At 49.6% G+C, this 22,370-nt stretch overlaps 1 protein-coding gene across 1 annotated transcript; it reads left to right on the top strand.

Annotated features, from left to right (window-relative positions):
* Positions 1 to 435: 435 nt before the first annotated feature.
* PODXL2 (podocalyxin like 2) lies at positions 436 to 21,373 on the top strand. Its single transcript, XM_009807637.2, has 8 exons — positions 436 to 448; positions 2,910 to 3,203; positions 12,168 to 13,063; positions 14,116 to 14,190; positions 17,142 to 17,298; positions 18,896 to 18,957; positions 20,632 to 20,811; positions 21,164 to 21,373. The coding sequence occupies exons 1-8, from the start codon at positions 436 to 438 to the stop codon at positions 21,371 to 21,373; spliced, it is 1,887 nt and encodes a 628-aa protein (XP_009805939.2).
* Positions 21,374 to 22,370: the final 997 nt, after the last annotated feature.

Here is a 22,370-nt window from a genome sequence, read left to right as displayed (position 1 = left end):
CTGGCACAGAGTTACATTTTGAGGCTTTGTCTAGCTGGCTGGGAGACCCGGGATGTGTATTGTAGCGTGGCTGGAAAGCCAAGGCGCCACATCAGCCACATCTCTGCTAATGGGAGTCAGGGGAAACTGAGGCATTGGGGTAGATAAAGAGCTGACGTAGGATCCAAGCAGTCAGTTGCAGTCCCAACTACACCAAATTTTCCACGTGGCCTTGGACCTGCCGTGGTCTCTCCCCATCCTTCTGCTCCCCTTTTCTGGATAGCTTTGAATAATGTTCTCTTTCTCCCCCTTGCTGCTTTCTGTCATGTTTGCTTAAGCTGTAAGCTCCTCAAGACAAGTGCTCTCTCTGCTGGGCTGCACGGGGCTCAGCAGTGCTCTCTCTTAGTGATGTAGGTGTCTTGAGTCAGCCTGGGGAAGCTCAGTCTAGGGACCATCATGTTGGAGCCTGGTGAGCACCGCTGAATCGGCATGGGCGCTGGCCTGGCCACGTCTCCCCAGATCCATGCTCACGCACAAGAGACGTACGAACTCTCATTTCTAGCCGTGGACTTCACTGTGCGTGCACAGCTCACAGGGAGCTGGCCCTTCCCCAGGCATGCCCAGGGGTGCTTTGGTTGGCTCCGTGATGCTGCAGTAGCTTCCTTCGCCTTTGATACTCTACCTCTGTTGGTGTTCCTTTTTTGTTGCTGCGCTGGCCTCAGCCGATCTTGCCTTGGATCAATAGAAAAAATAAATGAGATTGAGAAGTGGTGAAGCCTGGCCCAAGCATATATGGGAAAGAGTAACCAATACTGGATTTTGCTCAGTTCAGAGAATAGCGGAGGAAGCTGGAGAGGGTCAGAGCAGGCAGAAGGCTTGAGAAATGCATTTCTGGCTTCCAATGTTCCCAGGACAGGTTTGGTAGTCAGCCTGGCAAGTAAGCAGCAACTCCCAAACCTTTTGTGCTAACAAGCCAATGTTTTCAGTGAAAGCACCAGGGCCAACCCATCTGCCATTGCCCCATAGCTCATCTTGGCACTTACCCGGATTTGCATTTGTCCTTCTGGGACGTGGAGATGTAGGACACAGTGGTGGGAAGGAACCTCGGGAGGTTGCCTAGTCTGTGCCCTTGCCTGAAGGCAGTTCAACTCTGCTTGAATCATTTCAGGCCACGTGTATCCAGATCTGCGTGCAGCATTGAGGTGATGTCTCAGCAGTGCTTTGTAAAATCTCTCTATTTCTAATACTTCAGGACTGTGCAAGCATTTTCATATCTGCGTTCCAGTGATATCTCAGAGCTGCTTCTCGTACAGGAGTTTCTCCTCTTAAGACATTTCTAATGGATGGTTTCCTATCTTTTATCAGAAATGTTTGGTCCTAGTTCTCAAAGTGGTGACTTACCACTCTGTACTCTTTCTTTTCATAATATTTCTGTGATTTCCATTCTCAGCATCACCTAGCTGTACCTACGGCCTTTCTGTGCAGTGAGGTTGTCTCCTCGCTTTGTGTCCTTGGCTAATTTCATTATCATGTTCCTAATTTTTGTTCCAAGGTCACTTAGGAAAATGTTAAAGAACAGCAGATCCAAGGACAGACCTTGAGGAATTCCACTAATAGCCTCCCTCCAGCACAAGCCTCTCTCATTTTTTGTATAGCCAATGCTTTACAATTGCCTTACAGTTTTCCTGCTAATTGGTGTCTTTTCCTGCCTCTCTTGTAATTCTGCATGAGGCAATGTATCAGATACTTTACTGAAGTCCAGATGGATTAGATCTGCTGCATTTCTCTTGTCTAGAAAATCAGTTATCAAAGAAAAATACTAAATTAGTCTTCATTTCAGCTTATTCAATTAGTTCAGTTCAGTGACTAGTTCATTAAGGATTGAGAAACTGAGTATGAGCTGAGAAAGCAGGAAAACTTGTCCTTTTTTCTTCTAATCTATGAATAAAAATCAGCTGTGAGAGGATGAGATCTTCTAGTTTTAATGTGCTGAAGAACAGAGGGCTAGGAAGCAAGTGGTTCAGTTCACCCAAATTAGTTACTTTGCTTGCTTAACAAAACTGTTTTAAATGTAAAACATGTTTTGGTAATCTCATTTTTGCCTCATGTCTCCATATTTATCACGGTATTTATCGGTTGAATAAAGCCAAGTTCCAGGTGCTGTTTTCTTGCATTTTGATTGAAGTTCAATATGCATGTGAATGTACCTTGACAGAAATCACAATTAAAGTCTCATCTAGGAATCAAGAAGTGTCAGTCAAACCTTCTAATAGATAAAATGGAAATAACAAGGATATAATTGTTGAAAGAAAAGTGTAAAATGCAACCTGCCTTCCTCCTTAGCGTTAGGTAGATGTTTGCTGTTGGTACATTTTAGTTCTTACCTGTGACAGTCAGCCCTTCCTTATGAAAACAAAAAATGTGAATGCAAAATGAAGTTCAAATCAATGACTTAAAAATCGATTTCCAGCCTGCTGCTTTAAAACATGATTAATATTGGTGATGTAAATGATTTTGTTTAAATCAGTCCCCCAGCGTATAATGTAGCTGCAGATCAGGAGCACTAGGGTGAAATCTTGCCTGGGTGACAGCCGGATAGGAAACTGTCATTGACTTCACGGGGCCACGATTTCATGACTTAAGTGTAAGACATTCCACCTCCTCTTGAGGGTGGGTGATTAACAAGGCGCCCAGATGGATGCTTGGCACTGACTCCTCCTGGATGTGAACGCTCCTCTGCATGGTTGTGGATGTTTCCCAAAATACCCTGGTTTTCCTCATCAGCTGAGAGCACAGCCCATCTGAGGGGCAGGTTACCCCGAAGGCCGGTGTGCGCAGCAGGTTGGTTTGGCAGGAGCAAGCTGCAAGGAGAAGGCAAGTCCAGTGGGTGTCAGTCCTATCTCTGATACGGGTTTACTTTCATTACACAGGGACCTTGTGCCTCTGCCTTGCCTCCTCGGAGGAGCCAACTGCTGATGGCCTCACATCAACTTCCCTGCTGGAGTTTGCCATGATGTCCCACCTGGAGGCCATGAATTCACAGGAGCAAACCAGCCCGGAGGCTTCGGAGCCTGATCTTGCTCCTGGCTCCCTGCATGCTGCCCCGGGATCAGGCTTTGCCAGTGAGGAGAATGAAGAGTCCAAGATCTTACAGCCCCCACAGTACTTCTGGGAAGATGGGGGAGAGCTCAATGACTCCAGCCTGGACTTGGGACCGGCAACAGGTAGGTTATTTTTACCCCATTCTTCTTCCCCGCTCTGCAGGGACTCTGGGGAGGTGGAAGGATGCAGGGAGCTGTCTTCCTGCTTTGACATAACTCTTGCTAAGAGGGCCTGAGATTAAACGTCAGCTCTATTTTCTCACCTCGGTGCCTGATGTGTCCCCAGTGAACCCTGAGCAAGCACAGGCTTTAGAAAGCAAGTTACAGCTGAGCCTTTATTCCTGAGCTGCTATGAGCTGGGAAAAGTATTGCCTCCACCTAGTTTTTCATTGCCTTGTGCCCTTCTTTCTCTCTCTCCTTCCCCCTTTTATGCTCTCTTCTTCTCCTGTAGCTGTCAATTAAGCACAACGTAAAGGTCGCAAGACCCCAGCTCAGAGATCAAGGCCGTCTTGGGGTTTGAGTCAAAGCTGGGTTCCCTGGGCCAAGTTCTGGATTCCTCACTCTGTGACTTAAGTGGGGATTCGGCCCGAGAGAAGACAGCGGGTTTTCTCCCTTGGGCAGCGGTCCTGTTGGCTGCCCTGTCCTGCTTGCTTCCTGGGGAGTCATGGCCAAACTGAGTTTCAAAGCATTTGAGCTTGCTTTTCTCTGTGGAGTGTTTTTTGAGACCACGGAGTCCCCTCAGTGGTCTCCCCCCGAGCCCCTCATTGTCTTTGAGATGCTCTCAGGGAGAGGGATGGGAGGAAGGAGGAGCGTTGCAGGGTTTCCAGTAGGTTAGAAGATTATTTTGCATGCTCCTGCTCTTAAGTGTCATGTGGGGCATGTATTAAGTGTTACCCAGGGCCAGGCTTCAGCCTTATCCCTCCTCCCTTATCCGGTATCGCTGCCTCCCTCTCAGCAGGTCTGACTGAGGTCTGCAGCTAGAAAGCACGAGTCTTGTTTTATCTTCACTTCTATTTCTGTGACCTTAAAAAAGACCTGTGCTCACGCAGGGCTGAGGGCTGCCGCAGTGCTATGGCTCAGGCTGCCTACTGGGGCACGGCACACACTATGCGGGGTAAGGGCCATCCCAGCTTAGGTCTCCAAAGCCCTTTGCTCGCTAACGTTGCTGCTAAACTCATCTGGCCGCGCTTTTGATGCCCTGCGGCTCGTGTGGCCCCCAGGGTACTTGCAGGCTGGCCGTGGGGAAGCTGTGCAGATGCTGCCTCTGCAGCGATGCTGGGGGTGGATGGTGCGTGTTCCCACCAGCGCATCTTTGGGACATGCTCTGGCTTAGCCGCTCTCACACGCTGGCAGTGTGCTCAGCGGCGCTTTTATTTGTGTGCCAGCAGGCACCTGCATGTACTCACAGATCTGGACGTGACTTGGAGAACAGCATGTGCTTGTGCATTGAGAGCGAGATGCACTGGGTACCGAACCCAGCCTCGCCTCTTGCATGTGCCTCGCCCTATTTGTATGCAGAACACGCTCCTCTCTCCTTCCGTTCTTGCCTGCAGTGCTTCCCTCCATGAACAGATGTGCTCTTTCAGCTGTTCTTTACGTGTACCCTGCCCTATCCACTGCCCAGCTAACCATTTCTGTGCTTCCAAGAACCGTTTTTTCCCCTGGCCGTTGCTGTGTCCAGAGCTCGTGTCTCGGTGGCATTGCAGAACCTTGGTTAATAGAACAGTTGAATTATTCAAGAGCTGGGAGCACATTTCTACTTAAAATTTAATTAGAAACCTGCTGTGTGTCATTTTACAATAAAGGATATTGTAATAGCATCCCTAAATTGGGCAGCCTTCTCCTGTCATGCAAAGCCTGTGCATGAGAGACGCACACAACCAATGGATCTTACGTCCTGCATGTGTGACAGATGCCATGTGATACCTTGTGGAACTGTGTGGTGACATCTGTTAGGTTATTTTCAACGTATAAATCCATTAAACAGTTTCAAGCAGCTGCTGTTTAAGACAAAAAAAAAAAGTTTTCCTTCTGTGGGATTTCTCTCTAAACAACAGTGAAGTGCAGCCCGGCATAGTTGATGGGTCTGTCCCAGGCACAGATTTGAGACCCTCTATCAATCAAGGCACAAAACAGGTTTGTTCTGTTACTGGAGAGGGAAAATTCCCTGCTATGAAAGGAGACATGTAGTGCTGGGTTCTTTCTGCGTTTGGTGCAAAGATACTGGGCCTGGAATTGGTGGTCTTGTGGCAGACAGGCCAGATCTCCTGAGATTTCAAAGCTGTATTAGTCATCTCTCCTTTTTTTTTTTTAATGTCCTTCTGAAGTCTGTGTGGGGAGACTCCTCTGCCTTTGTGTGACTTTGAGGCTGCAAGAGATAAAAAGTAATAACAATCTGCAGCTGCTGCTCTTTTTTTTTTTTTAAGTGCACTTGAACATCCTTTAAAAATATTTCTGGAAAACATGTGGCATCTAGAGCCACCTGTTAGTCCATTAGAAAGTGAGAACAAACTCCCACTGGCAGAGCACAGCTCAGCCTGGGGCTCTGATTCTCCTGAATAATGTGCTTTTGCTGGTTTATGCTATGGAACAGTAAATCTATATTGACATCAGCGAGCGCCAGCCTGTGGAAGGACCCTGAGATTTGTCTCATTCTGTCTGAGTGTGCACAGAAGTGCACGCTTGCATGTGTGCTAACCCATGCACAGCTGCTACCCAGTGGAGCTGCATCTGGAAGACATGGATTAGTTCTGGTGGGAATGTGGATGCCATATTCTTATGGAAAGAAGCAGCACATGACTCATACTTCAGCCAAGAGGCAAGTCAGCGGAGCTGTGAACCTGTTACTTCTGCATCCCACTGCCTTCAGGCTTCCAGGGAACCCAGAAGCTTGTCGGGTTGTAGTTTGGGTTTGACTGCTTTGTTTCACCTTTGGTGTCAAATTGGCCTGAGCCACAGACCAACCCTGAAGATAGAGTGGACCTGCAGGAACTGGCATCTGGCCCTTGTCCTCCTTTCCCTTCTTCCCATCTTCCCCATCTTGTTTTGCCTAGAGGCCTCCAATTCCCTATGTTTTCTACTGTCACAATGGATTTCCTGGGCAACAGATGCAAAATCTCTTACAGCTTTAGGGCTAGATGGTAGTCATTAGGGCTGCTTTGTGTTCTCCTTTGGCTCAGTCAGAAGGCAGTGGCCCATGTGTTCCCCTTCCAGTGAAGGCTCTAGGTTGAGGTAGCCTAATCATTAATTGCTGGGAAGTGTGGGATCCCGAAAACTGATGCAGGACTTGTGAATGTCTGGTGAATGAAGGCTCTTAGTCCCTCTCCTCTCTCGCCCAACAGCTGAACCTCCAAGGATTGGACTGCATCATCACATCTTCCAGTGTGATGGTGGGCTGGCATGAAGCTCGCTTTGTTACAGCCAGGGTCTGCTCTTTTTGCTCCAACGTTGTGCCTTTGAAGACCAAGGCATGACTGTGCTGGGAGATATCAAATCTAGTCTTGTTGGTTGGTGATTCACTAGGATGGCATGTGGTGCTTTGCAGAGGTGGGGGAGAATTGTAATCTTTTAATTATTCATCGTAATTAGCAGAAGGGATTCCCAGGAGAGCTAGGATGAGGGATAGCAGGACAGACAAGTTAGAAGGACTGTATTCAAAGAAAAATAAGTTTTCTGACCAGCTAATGGGGTAAAATATCTTCCATCCCCAACTCTTCTCTGATAGCGAGATTCACTTCCTTCTGTGATGAATTAGTTGCCTCTGGCCAGAGAGATCCCAGTCTCTCTCAGCCCTACTGAAATCTGCTGCCTCTTCATCCAGACTGACAGCAAATCTGCAGTTCTTAATACCATCTTTAACCCAAGCATTAATGAAACGAAGCACCTGGTAAAGACTGTCTGCATAAGAAGCTTAGCGCTGAGCAGCCCCCTGCCTGAGCTCAGCTCCTGGGATGCCTCTTGTTTACGCCCTGGTTTAGTGTACACTGACACGTCAGGTGATCTAGCTTGGAATAAGCAATCTTGACCAAGACATTGCTGGCAAAGGCTGACCTGTGACAAAGAGGGTTTCTCTGTGCATAGTGTTATTCTGGTGCAGCTATCCCTGACCAGCTCTGTGTTTGGGTGAGGGTGGATTATTCTAGCCTTATTGCAGTTCATACACTGAGCAGGGAAAGGCATGGGGCTATTTGGGAACAGCTGTAGCACTTGGTGTCCAGTCTCTACCTGAAGCAAATTCCAAGCATAATGAGACCTAACCACTTTGCTACCCGGGGTCTCTCTTTTAACTATGCTCTCTTTTGTGTGTGTGGACCTGTCTTGGAGGCGCACATAGTAACTTCTCCTAGCTCTTCTTGAAGATTAGGATATTAGCCCCAACTGGCTCAATTCCAGCACCAGTAATTGCATTTTGCCTCTTTGAAATCCCCCTGCAGTTTCAGTCAGAGGGAGTATGCCTTTCTGCAGTAAGCCTCACTGCTCTATGCTGCAAAATGGCAAGCAGATACCACCTCAGACCTGGCTGCATTTTAAGCTGTGAGTAGAGTGCACCTTGCACTTGCCAAAGTTGGCAGGTGCTTTAGTGTGAATAGTGCTATCAGGCTGTGTTGTTGTGGTGGGAGCCCAGGAGTGTTCTTGTCTTTATTACAGTACCTTCTAGTTATCAGTAATTCAATCACTGGTTAACATGATCTTCCAGTTTAATCCAATAAAGACCTTATGGTCAGGTTATGTGTACTAAAAACAATGAGGGTCACCCTTTTTCTGAGCTGTCACAGTTGCTTTACACAGCTCGTAGTGGCAAATACAGGGTAGGGAACCTTGTAGGGCAGTAACTGAGACCAGCTCTTCTGAATGAAGGAGAAGCAGAAATGTAATGAATTAAATGTCTGGCAGGGGAATCGTGCTTTGGCACAGTGTCAAGTGTTGGCCCATCTGGTGTCGGGGAAGTTTTGGTATTGATTGCAGAGGAAGCAGGACATCGACTAAATGGCAGCTCTTGCAGAGGTTTGGAGCTCATGTTCACCTCTCCCAGGGCAAATCATCTCCCCAGGTGAAGGAAATGAATCTGTGCGACCCAGACCTAGGTCTGCTGGGAGATGCAAAGGGCAGGACTTGGAGTGGCAGGAAGGCTGTGCAAGATAGTTTCTTCAGAAAATGGTGCCTGAGGGTCTTTGCGAGAGAGCTGGGAAGATTAAAAACTGGAGGGCGTTTGGGGAGGTGAAGGCAGCTGTGTGCTGCAATGTGAGTAATATCACTACTGGTGGAAGGCATTAAGGGGTGTAGCTAAGGATGTGATGGCAAGGAGGTGAGGTGGAGGTGTGGAATTTCATATTGGTGAACCAGACTCCCAAGGGGATGGTGTGACTGAGAAGCCCTGGGAGACCACACGACGTGGAGCAGATCCTGGCAGGGAAGGAGCTGATGATATGTGCAGTTACTACCTTCTCCTGTCCCAGGCACTGTTCTCTTTGGCAGCACCCTCCTTCTTCACTGAAGTTCAATGAGCTGCTAAATCAGCCTGACAATCTGGCACTGCAGCCAGCTCCATAATACCTGTCTCCTTTAAGAGAAAACTCTGCCCCGCTTCTGCAGCAGGAGCGCAGGTCGCTTGAGTCTGTCTGGCCTCTCTGTCCCATCGTTGCTGTTTCTCTCCACAAAAGCTGTGGGCATGGGAGTGTACAGCACTGACATAGGTAGGTGGGAAGGTCTGTGGGTGCACTTCATGTGCCCAGGGTGTGGGAGCCAGGTGTAGAGGGTCTGCTGAAAGGAGAGGACAACTAGGTGGGCCAGCGGGTTGCAGGGTCTAGAAGACCACTTGCTGAAGGGGAACTGCTAGCTGAATGTTGGAAGGAGCTGCTAAAAATGGGAAATGCTCTTTGAGTCCCCTTAGGGCTGGGGGGCGGGGGAATCAAGGGAAATGCTGAGAAGACTCTTCCAATGGGGAAGCTCTTAGCTCTGCGTTACACAGATGAGTGACAGAAACCAGCTTGTCTGGAAGGAGCCTTGGGAAGAAGATGCTGGGACCAGCTTAGTGCTTAGTGCCTTAAAGAGACCCGATCTTGAAGTGGACAGACGCCCTTGGTAGTGAGACAGTAGGAGGTGATTCCAGACAGGAACTAAATGTCTAGGTGGAGAGTGTGGAAGGAAGGATTGACTCACCATCCCTAAACCTGGAAAGTGATTGAACCCCTTTGGGAACTTGGTTGTACGGAGAGCTCCTTGTTTTAAGGAGTACAAACCAGCACAACTCTGACCAAAATGCCTCGAGTTTCACTGTTCTCCATGTGAATCTGAATAACAGCCCTTGAAAGATTTGAGGGGAGTTGAGGTTATAATCAGTGGGGTCTTATGAACCAGACAGGAGAAGCATGTTCCCAGCTTAGCATGCTGGAGAGCATTAGTGGAGAGACTGGTGGCAAGTGGGGATGTTAACTCAATTAGCAGTGAGTATGAGGATTCCTGTGTCTGCTTCTGCCTTGTTGATTTGTTGGCCCAGAGAAGCAGCTCAGGTTTCAGTCTCCGGCTGCCTTGTAAGACAGAAGCCTGTTGGGAGAGAGTGGGATGGGTTCTCCCTGAGCTTCCATCGCTCTGGAGAGATGGCAGAGGTGGCAGTCCCTCTGGCATCCTTAGATTTTGTTGGTGGAAGGGCGGCATGGCTGCACCACGTGGGGCTTTCCCCCACCGGAGCTACTTCATCTGTGACAGAACACCTTAAGGAAAGGTCGAATGTGTGACTTTGAAGCAGAGCTGACAGGCCAGGAGCATTTCTAGCTCCCGTGGGGCAAACTTCATGCTGCATTTTCCAGGTTTGTTTTTCTGCTGTGCCCATCTGCCAGTTCTTGCTCTCCTCCAGGTGGGAAGAGGGGCAGGGAAGAGAGGAGGTGCAGAGGAGTTGAGAATAGCTGAGAGTGTCTTTAGGCAAAGGAGATGGCAGATTGGCTCACACATTCTTGAAAATAACATCTCATCTGACAGAGCCTTGTTTTAAGAGGCGAAACCCTCGCTTTTCACCCACAGCACGTCAGGGCAGGCAGGGTTCCCGCTGAGGTTAGTGGTTTTGGTGCAAAACCTGAGTATCCCTGCAGCGGGAGGAGCAGCAGAGCCCTGGGGTGATGCGCTAAACCTTCACCATCTGTCTGAAGAGGGTCCCGACCTAATGTCCTCAATCCTGTGGTCTGTGGCTGTTCCTGCCATTAACCACCATCCCTCTGGCAAGGCAGGGACTGGGTCTGCAGACACTGGGATGTGTAGCTGTTAGTATGGGCCTTTTTGGAAGACCAGTGCCAGGCAGCAGAGGGGAGATAGTTTTTGTTTGTCTGTGCTGCCGCTGATTGCTCTTACCAGCCTCCTGGCCTGTGAGGGAGCATCACCAGGTAGGCTGTGGGGTAGCAGTAATCTTTTAATCCTCAGGGTCTTTGGGTAGAGTCTCAGTCAGGATGGGTGCTGTCTATTGAAACACAGTGGCAAAGCAGACATTGCTTCTGCCTGTGGTGGTCAGTAGATCTCAGTGGCCTGTTCACAGCCAGAGGTGTGGGACAGTCACCACATCACGACCCTGAAGGTCAGCAGCTGGATCACACTCATCTTTGGGCAGCATCTGGAGAGAGCTGCTGACAGCATGAAGGGAATGAGCTGTGGTTAGGGAAGCCACTTGTCAGCTAAACAGGTTCATCTTTGCACCTCCTGCTCTGGGTGGAGGGAGCAGCGTGGTTCTCCGTGCGGGAGGGGTGGGGAGGAGCATGCAGGAGCAGCATGGGCAGTCCTGGTTGCCAGGGAATATCCAAGGCAATGGATGTGTTTGCTGACATGGCCCTCCCCGCCTGGGAGCTTGCACGCACTCCGGCAGCAGCAGGCGATGGATTGGAGTCAGGGGTGCATGGAGATTCCTTGTGCAGATCTCTGTAAGGCATCCGGACAGCTGCTGCCCACTGTGCTCAGTGGAGCATCTGCTTTGGCAGGCAGGAGAGGTGATGGGGGCCTTGGGAATTTCAGACAGTCACTTAATAACAGGGCAGGATGCTTGTTTCTGGCTGTGGAGGGATCCTTTTCCTTCCCTTTCTCAGTCAGAATATGTGCTGTGCTCGTCTTGGGGAGAAAGGGAGCTAACTGGGATGCAAACTCCTGAAACAGAGCTAGCTCCTCGGGTACAGGCAATTTCTCAAGAAAGATGAAGGTTGATTTATGCCTGCCACTCTGAGCTTAATGTGTCTGATCTTACAGATACTCTTCTTAACCTGGGATCCCAGCTCCTTGCTGGGCTTCCAGAAGAAGCCACTGCCTGCTCTGACCTTAGATTTGTGAGGTGCATCTTTTTCCGTCAGCATCTACATCTGTCTAGCAACATCACATGCATTCATGGTTAGAGCCACAGAGCAACCAGGGGCTGAAGCTGGAGGGAGGGGAGTTAGATTTGGCTCCTGTTTCTGGCTTCTGTTTCCCTGCAGCAAAACTGTTCCGTAATGACAGGGAAAACTCATAATGCAGCTGTTTGTGGGATGACTTTTCTGCTGTGAAGTGCTGTACAAACTGAAGTTCTGCATTTCAAAGATGCCCAGGTTGATTCAGGTTTTGGTGGTATTACGTGGGCACGCCTGGGAGCAGGATTTGGTTCACTGTGCTGTTTCACTTCCCTAGTATTTCCCGTTTAGCTTGTGGCTGACTGCTGCTACCACTCTGCATCTTTCTGAATCCCATGTGAAATTAATCCCTGTGTCCCAGCTTGATTCCTAACACTCATAACCTCATCTTGGAGGTGCCAGGTATCAAAGCTGTTATTTGCAGGCCTCCTGGCTAGCAAAACTTTGAAAACACCTTCAGGACAGAAAGGAGTGGGGAGAATGAACATGTGAATTATCCCCAGGGAAAGTGGGTTTGCTGGGATAGGACAGGGAGCTGGGGAAGTGCAGAAGGTTGCACTGCACTTGTCAGATGGGATTGTTCTTTTCAATGGCAGGCTACCTGCTCTTAGAGGGTCTCTGCCATTTGACCCCGTCTGTGGCTAGACACATATAATGGGGCCAGCTCTCTGCCTTTCAGAGTTCATGGTTACTTGGGATGTGACATGAAGTCTTTTGGATCTCTTTTTAGATTACAGCTTTCCTGCTGCATCTCAGAAGGCCCTGCTGAAAGGGAATGGGACACAGGTGAAAGACAACTGGGAAACAGCCACTGTCCAGCCGCCAGCAGAATTTGTTGAGCCTGACTTGCACACGCCTTTCTCCAGCACGCTGGAGGAAGAGGAGGGGCTGCTCCCTATAGACCACTCAAGAGGAGGCGTGGAGAGCCTCCGGACCTCTGAGCCAGAGGTTACATCTTCTGAACCAGTGGGCCAAGAGGACTCTTTCTCCCTCCTGTTTTCCACAGCCTCTGCCAGGCCAGGTGTTGTGACTGAGGCAGCCACAGGAGGGCGAGAAGAGGACTCTGTTCCTCCAGGCTTAGACCTTGGGAGCAGCATGGGACCAGGTCTTCTGCCTGTGTCCTCTATTTTTTCTACTACCACTGCTGCGAGGTCTCCCAGTATTTCAGAAGAGCCCTTTGAGGTGACAGGTGGGGACATGTGGGCTGTTGGCGGAGCAGATTTGGAGCTGACTGTGACTACCACAAGAGCAGAGCTTGCAGAGACCACAGTGGAGGCTGGTGGGGAAGAGCATTCAGCCAGAGAGAAGGTCTCAGAGACCACGGTGGGGTGGGAGATGCTGGAGCCCACAGTGCTAACTGAAATGGAGCAGACTGCAGAAATGCCTTTGGGGACACCTTCTCCTGGCGGCAGATCCACAGGCACCCACACTCTTTCTGGCAGTGAGCAGCACCCCACTTCTTCTGTATCTCCGTGGGACAGGGCTGACGAGCCTGCACTGGATCCCATTTGGAATGACACCGAGTCAGCCACTGAGACTATGGCAGAAGAGATGAGCTTGTCGCCGCAGGCTGGGGACACCCGCATGGCCATGCTGCCGTCAGAGCTGCCCTGGGACTCAGCACAGGTAGCACTGAGAGCAGGGAGTGGGTGGGAGGTTTCGGTGGAGATATTTGGGTACTTCTTGCGGGAGAGGGTGTTTAACCCCTTAACCTAACCTACATCCTGAAGTCTGACTGGTAGAAGTAGCTTCTTCTGTTCACCCAGCCAAAACTGAATTTTGGGAGATGTTTTTCACAGCACATCTTAAGGGTATCCATCATCCTTGATGAAAGCCCTGCCTCCTAACATCTTCCCCAGTGAACTGCTGCACAAAATCCTGCTTCTAATAAACACCTGCCCTCTGGGGCATGCACAGCAGCCTTTTTTCCTCAGCCTGCATTATTGGAAGTGTCAGGACAAAAATGGCCCCAAGGATTTCTGGAAAGGGAGTGAGAAGGAAGTGCTATTTTTGCTGCTGCCTGCAGGGACCAGATGCAGAGCAGGTGGAGCAGGGTACAGAGATCTGTGAGGATGTTGGTCTAGGAGAGCCTGCGGGAGAGGAGGTGTGAGGTGAACTGCAGTTCCTGAATCCAGCAAACTGGCAGCTGGTTAAGGGAAGATAGGTAGCAGGAGTTGGGTGGTGAGAAAGTATCAGGGAAAGATTTTAATTTTGCTTTCTGCCCCATGGTACTCAGGACCCTGAGCAAATGACTTAGTCACTCTGTGCATCTGATCCTGCCTGCAAAGTGCTGCCCTGTCTCAGCAGTTTGTTTAAGGACCACAGAGGCTCCTGGTTAGATTTTGTGTTGCGTTAAGTGCTCATCACATACAGGATAAGGCTCCAGGCTAGAGAGCTTTCCACTGAGTACCTGAGTCTTCCTGGAGTCTAGATACAGGTGGAAGATAAGCTGAGGTGTGGCAAGCTGGCACAGTACCTTGTGCCTGCCCCATGTGCTAGCACTGAAATAGTGTTTCCTCCTTAGTGCAGAGAGTTAGAGGACAGTTACTTCCTTTGAGAAGTGCTTCTCTGGGGTATGGCACAGCACCGTGCTCTTGTCCCTTGTGTACTCTGTGCTTTCAGCAGGAGAGCTGCATTTGCTACTGAAACCCAGCTGTCTTTATGTCTTGTCTCTCCAGGTGATCTGCAAAGACTGGAGCAACCTTGCGGGGAAAAACTACATCATCCTGAATATGTCGGATAACATTGACTGTGTAAGTCAGTCCACAGAGATTTGATGGCATGGGGGAATAGTGCTTAGAGATGTGGAGGCAGACACAGCTCTTGCTGTCTGCTTTCACTACAAAACATTTTAAAAGCACTAAATCTCAAAGTCCCTATAGAGGCTGTGGAGAGAAGGGGAGGAGGACAGAAATATTCCTGTTCTCCAAATGGGGAAAGAGTGGGTGGAGAGAGAGGATTTTTCTCAAAGTCTAGCACATGTCAGTCCCATACTGGATTTTGACTAACTCCTGGCTGCTAGTCTGTGCCAGTCAGTACCTGGATTGTCATGAGACATGAGAGCTTTTAACATTGCACCTCTTACTGCCAGGAAGTGTGGCAGGATTGAGGTGTGAGTCTCCTTTCCTCTCTGCCTTTTCCTTTCTCTCCTTCCAGGATGTAGTAACGTTCCTCTGATGGCTCAGAGGAATAGGGACTCCCCATTTGCAGTGCGAATGGTTGAGTGTCAAGCAGCTGTCACTAAATCTTCCTTAAGTGCCTCTTCTCCCCACCCTGTTATCTTGTGTGTTATCTGGGTCTGTTAACCAGCCACGCTCTGCTAATCCGATGCCTGTCCATCCATCCCCATAAAGCTGCAGTTAATTCATGAGGCCAGAGCCCCTTGTGGATCCCTGGTAAAAGGGCTCGTTCACCTCTGCTGGGCCTTTTATCAGGCACTTTAAAACCAGTTGTGAAAGGCCTGGGGTCAAGGTCCCTTTCATAATTCTAAGAAATGATTACGAGCCTGACAGCCCGAGACCGAAATGTTTCATCAGGGAACAGTGTTCTGCCCTCACGTGTCTGCACTCTCACTTGCTGCGGCTCCTGCTCTGGGCAGAGCCGGCTGGTTTTGTCACGGCAGGGTGGCTCCGTGGCCCTGACCTATTTCCACTACTGGTGAGTTGTGGGGGGGGTGTTGTGGTTTTTTTTTTAAGGTGAACTTTTGGGGGGATGCAATAAAGCATGATGACTGCTTTAAGGGTAGATGAAAAGTCAGTCTCTTTCCTTCTGATTTAGGCAAACCAGTTTGCCTTTTGGAGGGTTTTAAGTATCTCTGCTACAGTTCACAATTGCAACTCAGAAAATCAGTCCTTGAAAACCAGAGTCCTTCTGCCCTGTTTCCTCCATGTCCTAGTCCCCATTGCTATTTCTCCCGTCTCTGTGGAGTTTAAATGCTGGTTAGTTTTATAATACGTAGTAGCTTCTTTCCTGTGGTCGCTTGCACTTTTGTTGTTTAAACCACTGGAAGGGCGAGAACTGAAAAGCAGATGTACAGATGTCTCTTGACCAAATTGTGTCTTTACTGTGGAATCCTTGGTTCTGCCTTGCTGAAAGAAGACAGTGCCCTGGGATAGGCAGGACTGAACTGTTTTTCTACTTGATTTCATGTTTCAAAACATATTTCCCAGCGAATGATTTGTGCCGTCCTCTCCCTTATTCAAAGGGACACTTGTCAACATACATATTTAACATGAACATCACTTTGTTCCCTGCCTCCCATTACCACTCTGCATGGCTGAAGCTGGAATCAAGCTCTTCTCCTTTCCACTGATGTTGATGCAGTTTGTTTCCTACCCATGGTCATTTGCTCAGCTTGGGCAGCTCACCTACCTTCTGCCTGTCCCTTTTGTTTTCTGGTTTCTGCATCTGAGCCCTGTGGTGTTTGGATTTCCATGGCTGTGAGGGAGAACCTGCATTGCAAGTGCTGTAGTTTAAATTAGTGTGAATGGGGATTCCTCACATATTTCGTATGTTTTGATGCCCTGATCTGGTGCGGTACCGAGTCCCACTGAAAAGCCGAGGGACGTGGAGGATGTTTAGCCCCTTCCAGGGGGTTGCATCTTGAGCTTTAATATTCTTCATAGCACCAGGCTTTTACCTGCTGCAGGGATGATGTCTGTATTGCTGGGTTAAGCTGGCAGGCCATTTATCTTTCTAATGGGCTCTGGGCAAGGCAGTCACTTTAGTCTCTCTCTGGGCATATCTCCTACGCAATATACCTGGGAATTTCACCCAAGTGAGGACTGCAGGATCTGACCTGACAGTGGTACCTGGCTACACATCAGGAGGTGACCTCCATCTCATCTCACGTGTGTTCAGGCTCCTTCACAGCTCCCTTTTCCCCACCACGGAGAATTTATCAGTGCTCTGCAACCTCTGCTTTCCCCATCACTAGAAACATCTCACCTCTACCCTCCTCCTGCTCTTGGGCTAAGCTGCTCCCCCTTCCTCCACGTCCCCCAAAGCAGAGCCGCAGGCTGGCAGCGGGGCCGTGAGCCGGAGCTGCAGCGGAACAGCATGGCGCTGCTCCTGCCTCCCTGCCAAAACCTGTAACCTGATGAGATGAGGCACTGGCAAACCCTTGTGATTCAGGCCCCAGTCATCGGTGTCTTTTCCAATTAGGCCATTTTCGGCACAGGCCTGTGCCTGCCCTGAGCGCTTTGAATTGCCATGGCAACAAGAGCTCTCCATTTTATTAATCATCTGTGTGGCCTTCGGGTTGGCATGGCAACCAGAGATAAGAATAGAAACACAGGAGTGAGAAAGCAGCAAAGGAGCCCTCCCAGGGATGGCTGGAGCATGTCAGGCTGAGGAGCACCCGCTGACCCAGCGCTGGCTGCTGGGAAGAGCCTGGCTGCTTCCTTCTTGCCTTGCACCATAATGTCACTTCAGGATCCCTGTGTGCCGGGGCAGCTGGGCTTGGCATGGTGTGGGGTGTATGGCAGCCACAGGAGCCGAGGAGGAGGGTTGGAGTGTCCGGAGATGTATGTGGGTCCAGCCTGGGGCACTGGGGATGTGCAGGGGAGCATTGCACCAGGTTTAGCGTTGCTGGCTTTTGGGCACGCCTGGTTCAGGGGTCTCAGCCACGCAGCTGTGCCAGCCCTGCAGTGCTACATCTGCCCTGTTCCCTCCATGCACTCACCAAGGTCCCTTTCTGTGGCAGGAGGAGTTTCGGCTGGAGAGGGGTCCCCAGCTGTTGGCACTGGTGGAGGATGCCTTCTCCAGACAGGCGGACGGACCGCAGGACCGCTGGCTGATCTCTCTGAGCAAACCCAATGAGAATGACAAGCACTTGCTAATGACACTGGCAGGGGAACAGGGTAAGTGCTGGGAGAACGAGCCTTCCCATGATGGGGGGGTGTATTTAAGGGGCTCTCAAATGGAGGTGCTCAGCCATGTTGAAAGGAGCTTTTGCTCTCCAGTCCATTTCAGTCCCACCAGTTCCCAGCGTTAACTGGACTTGAGGGATGGGGGGGGGACTGAGGATATAAGACCCTGTTTCTTCACATCTGCCTTCTGGCTTGTCCCTCACCACTTGCATGAAGCTCCATCTTCTGCGCTTTGCCTCCTGCTTTGTTCCCTGCCTGGATTGCCTTCACTCGAGCATCGGCAGCTTTATCCCGGTGCTTATATGCTCTCGTCCATGGGCAGGCCACTGCAATGGCAGGACATGACAGCCTGCTCTTAGTTCACTTCTTAACACATCTTAAGTCTTGTCTGAACTGGGCCAGTCCTGACGGTGCATCCCCTGCAAATAAACAAAAGCTGACAGTGAAAGGTGGGCTGGGCTGGAACATTTTACCATCTCTTTAATCCTCTTTTGGTAGGGGGGTGCTCTTCCTGTACTGCTTCTGCTGCCTGCTTAGTGATGGAGGCTTCTAATATTGACATTATGGCCTATGTGGAAAAAATCCAACAGTATTCTAAAATGGCCACAGTGATAGCAAAATAGAGCTAACATTTAAGTGGTATTTGCTGTATCAATGCCTTAACTCATTGTATCTCTCCCAAGCCCTTGGGCTGGAGCATGTGCCAGTGAAAAGGCTTTGGTAAGCATTTGGTCTTCTAAACTAAAACTTCTACACCATCATGAGAGGGGACATCCCCCTTCCTGGAGAAGAAAACAGCTCTGAACTCCAGAAGCACAACCAGGCTGGGAGATATCCCTGAGTTTAGAAACCTCAGGAACCAAAGTATTTTCTGCTCTGAATATCAAGCTTTTGTTCAGTTCCTCTTTCTACTGCTATGTAAGTGAAGGGAGAAATGGGCCTCAGCCTCTAAATCCACCCTGACTGCTCCTGTTCTCCTGGCTTAGAGAGCATCCTGGCAGCTCTTAGGGAAGGAGGGTCCCAGGAAGGGATGGCTCAGTGTGGGCTGGTGGCTCCCTGGCTGAAGGTGGCTCCTGCTGGGATTGATGCTGTTACAGCCCATCTCCTGTAGCCTCTGCTGTTGTGCCAGGCTCACCGCCTTGCCAGGGTGTCCTGCAGAGCAAAACAGACCTGCTAAAGGTTGTGATATGTGAGCATGGAGCTCTGTGCGAACATCTCGAGTGCTGCAGCTCAGGATCAAGTTGTGCTGGATCGGGAGGCTGGATTGGACAGCATAGGCACCTGCCTCCATGACTTTTTGGGTGTTGCTGCTCACTCCCAGAGCAGACACAGATCCTGAGAGCTTCTGTGGCTGTGGGAAAGGCACCTAGGTGCCTCCAGTATCCATACATGCCTGGATTTTTTCCCCCCTTTAAAGAACACTTGGAAGTACCTTTGGTTGTGGTCCTTGCACTCTTTCAGCCTCCTAACATAAAGTACCAATGAACAAAAATGTGCATTCCCCTGCCTCCATTCTGTTGGGGATTTCACATCTTATCTGAGCTAACCTGAGCTGAGAGCAGCACTGATCTCTCCCTCTCCTTTACAGGCGTCATCCCTACAAAAGATGTTCTCATGGCACTGGGGGATGTTAAGAGGAGCTTAGCCGAGGTAAGAGCCTGTCTGCCTGCATTCATTTGTTAAGACTAGCTATACAATTAAAATAAGCACCTTGAAAACTGGGACCATATCTCAGTCTAACCGAGTGCTGAACCCACAGTAGGCAAACAGATGAGTCAGACACTTGGCAAATTCCCTTCTCCCCTCTCTGGTAGTTGCCAGGCCATCAAATGTCTGCTTCCATTAAGAGAGTAACTGTGGTTTATTCTCTCCCTGCTCTTCTGGCTTGGTTGTGAAGTTGCTTTTCACACACTGATTTTGTTGGGATACTTTGTCTCATCCCTTCTACACTATTGCCTGTGGCGATGTGGGTGCTGCAGAGTCCCAGATTTGGCCCTGCTCACTCTGTATCTGATTTAAATACGTTGGCTGCTCAGGCTTTGCTGAAGGAGGTGGGAGAGGTGCCTGTACTAGATGGGACACGTTCATACACCTTCCTGCAATCCCAGGGTCTGCATTTCACTCCTTTAGACAACTGCCTTTAGACAACAGGCAGAGGACCAGAAGCGATGGATGCCAGACTCCACTGCCAGCTGCCTCTGGCCCTCACATATTCGCCTCTAACTCTGGACAGCTTGGAAGAGGGTAGAGATGAGGGCATATTATTCCCATGATCTCTGACTTTGCTCCTTAGGCCTATGGGACATGTAGCCACTGAGGGCCTGATTCTACTTGGGTTTTTACACTACTGGAGTAATTCTGCTGACTTTAGCAGCAGAGTTGGGCCACTGCCTTGCTGGCAGGTTTTTCCCTGACCTAACAAACTGGTGCAGTTAGACAAAGCAAATTAAGTGCTCAGTGCTGTATTGGTTGGCTTACACCAGAGAAAGTGTGAAAAGCCAACCCTGTAGAAATTGTGTGACTGAAGTATCAGCAGCTATAACTGTCCAGAAGGAAGGATTTGTGTTGGTGCAAGGTTTGACTCCTTTGTGCAGCTGTGACCCTATCCTACCAGAGCAGCCTCACCACCTGCCTCTGACTCTCCGGCTTTATCAATAATGAAACACTGCTCATTGCACTGACCTTGTGCTAGCATGAGCTTGCAAGGAGGAGGGAGGATATTCTCTTACACCCATCATACTTACTATCAAATTGATACGTAACCTGTTTGAAATCTGCCAAGTCACTGGGACTGATGTTGGGCTTTGTTGACAACCACTGGGGGCCCATTTCTAGGGCAGCTATTCCTAAGCTTTTTGGATCAGCAGGCAGCTGTCCTCTTTCAAGACCTCGGAAAGACCACTATGCCCTCTTAGGTTTCCATTAAAGCTCTGGTCCTATTTATTATGGTTACATTCTCTGTCAAACAATCACCAAAGCCTCAGCACCCATCAGTGGCCCGTAGTTTTTCTAGGAAACTCTTAACTTTGCGTCGTTTCTCCCATGAAAGCCTCCTTGTCTTGCACATAGGTGTGATACTTGTGCAGGTGATCAGGATAAGATTGTGCCTACTATCATTTGCTGACATGTCAGCTTTCACGGAAGATGGTGTTAAATTTAGTTATGTGCCTTCTAGTCATGTAAGACAGTGTACATCCGGACTCCCCAACCCTGGCTTTTAGTTCCTCTGCCCACAGTGATGGTCCTGTACTTGGACCCTGTAAAGTCTGAACAGGATCCCACCTGACTGCAGGCCAGGGGATTTAATGTACCCCTTTCTTCCAGATTGGCATCCAGAACTACTCAACTACCACAAGCTGCCAGTCGCACCCCAACCAGACACGCAGCGATTATGGGAAACTTTTTGTGGTACTGGTGATCATCGGCTCCATCTGTGCCATCATCATTGTATTGGGGCTCATATACAACTGCTGGCAGAGACGCCTGCCCAAGATGAAGAACATGGTGAGCACTGCACAGGTGGAGAAGGTGGCTAGACTCTTAGCCCTTGGGATGGAGGGGATTGGAAGGATAAGAGGGAGATTGTTTTCCCCTGTCCATTTACTGGACATAGCTGGATACACTGCTGAAGCAGCAAGGGAGCCCATTCAGGCATAAGAGAGATGCAAACCTGTCTCTTGCTGTGCTCAGGACAGCTTGTTTCCACTGCGAGGGCTGGGCTAGGAGTAAATTTACCTTTTCCCACTGACCCTGCAAAGTCCTCGGTGACTCTTATAGCCTGGTCTGACTGTGCTTCTCAGCAGCATTAAGACGTGTCCTCCTTTGCCTCCATTTGTGTTCCTCTCATCCTTTGCAGTCGCATGGCGAGGAGCTGCGCTTTGTTGAGAACGGCTGCCATGACAACCCCACCTTGGATGTGGCCAGTGACAGCCAGTCGGAAATGCAGGAGAAGAAGCCAAGTGTGAATGGTGGAAACACCATCAATGGCCCCGACAGCTGGGATGTCCTGATCAATAAGCAGGCGAGCGAGGATGTGGATGTGTTTGAGGAAGACACGCATCTTTAGAAAAAGAAGGGAGGGAACTATCCCCTTATGCACTTGTCTCTCTCCTGTCTTGACTGATGGACCACGGGATCAGGTGGCTTCTCAGGAACTTCTTAAAGGCTTGGGACAGGTCAAGTCTTTGGGCAAGTTTTCCCGATAGAAGTCCTGAGCCTGCGTCTGAGGCTTGGAGTCAGGAGGATCACTGAACAGAGGGAAGCGGGAGGGGTGGGTGTGTAGGTCTCTGTGTGTGTATTCCTATCAGTAGCACCAATGCTTTCATCACCTTTAAATGCACTTACTGTAGCTCTCTGGTAGTGGCTGAGAGTGGCTGGGCTTGAGAAGCAAGGCGGTGAGGCTAAGTCTGCCACCAAGAGTCCAGCTTTGGGGAGTAAATTCACTTTGGGAGTCCAGCTGGAGCTACAGCAGCCAGATCCTGACCTTGAGATCATGTTCAGTCCCTGCAGATGCAGTAAAACCTGTGCATTCTGGATGGAGGGGAGCCAAGACTCAGTCAATGTCCTGGGCAGAGTTTGCATTCCATGTGTGAAAAGAGATTTTCATATTTTTTAGTGCTGTAGCATTCAGCTGCTAATTAGATGGGCTGATGTTTACATCTGGGGAAAACATCCCGCTGTCATCTCATTTCCCCCCTCACACCACAAACAGCCCCACTCCCTTTTTCTGCTCCACAGCTCCAAGCTGAATTTGCAAAGTTTGAGCACTTTACCTTTGCTTGACTGATAGCAGAGAGTTCAGTGCCATGGTGCAGCATCTTAGCTGGAAATTTGCTTTTGGTTGGAGAGTTGCTTAAAAAGGATGTTTACCTGCCTCTTTCACGCAACGGCCTGTGAAATCAGCAGCAAAGTATCCCTTGTCTTAAGTCTCAGTTTTTAGACTGACAGGCCTTCTCCGCTCCTGTTCTATTTTCCAGGATAGTTTGGTTTCAGTTGGTCTTTTTGAGGTAAATGTAAAGACTATGTGAAACTTTTTAAACAGGGAGAGAAGTAAAAACTCAGAA

The sequence above is a fragment of the Gavia stellata genome, chromosome 12 (assembly GCF_030936135.1).
Source record: "Gavia stellata isolate bGavSte3 chromosome 12, bGavSte3.hap2, whole genome shotgun sequence".
Lineage (NCBI taxonomy): Eukaryota > Metazoa > Chordata > Aves > Gaviiformes > Gaviidae > Gavia > Gavia stellata.
This window is presented reverse-complemented; position numbering and strand designations above follow the sequence as displayed.

Bases quoted from the DNA above. Each gene is read 5' to 3' on its own strand.
- PODXL2 (XM_009807637.2), top strand. The intron at 3,204-12,167 runs GTAGGTTATTTT...ATCTCTTTTTAG, and splicing joins GGACTTGGGACCGGCAACAG to ATTACAGCTTTCCTGCTGCA. The intron at 20,812-21,163 runs GTGAGCACTGCA...CATCCTTTGCAG, and splicing joins TGCCCAAGATGAAGAACATG to TCGCATGGCGAGGAGCTGCG.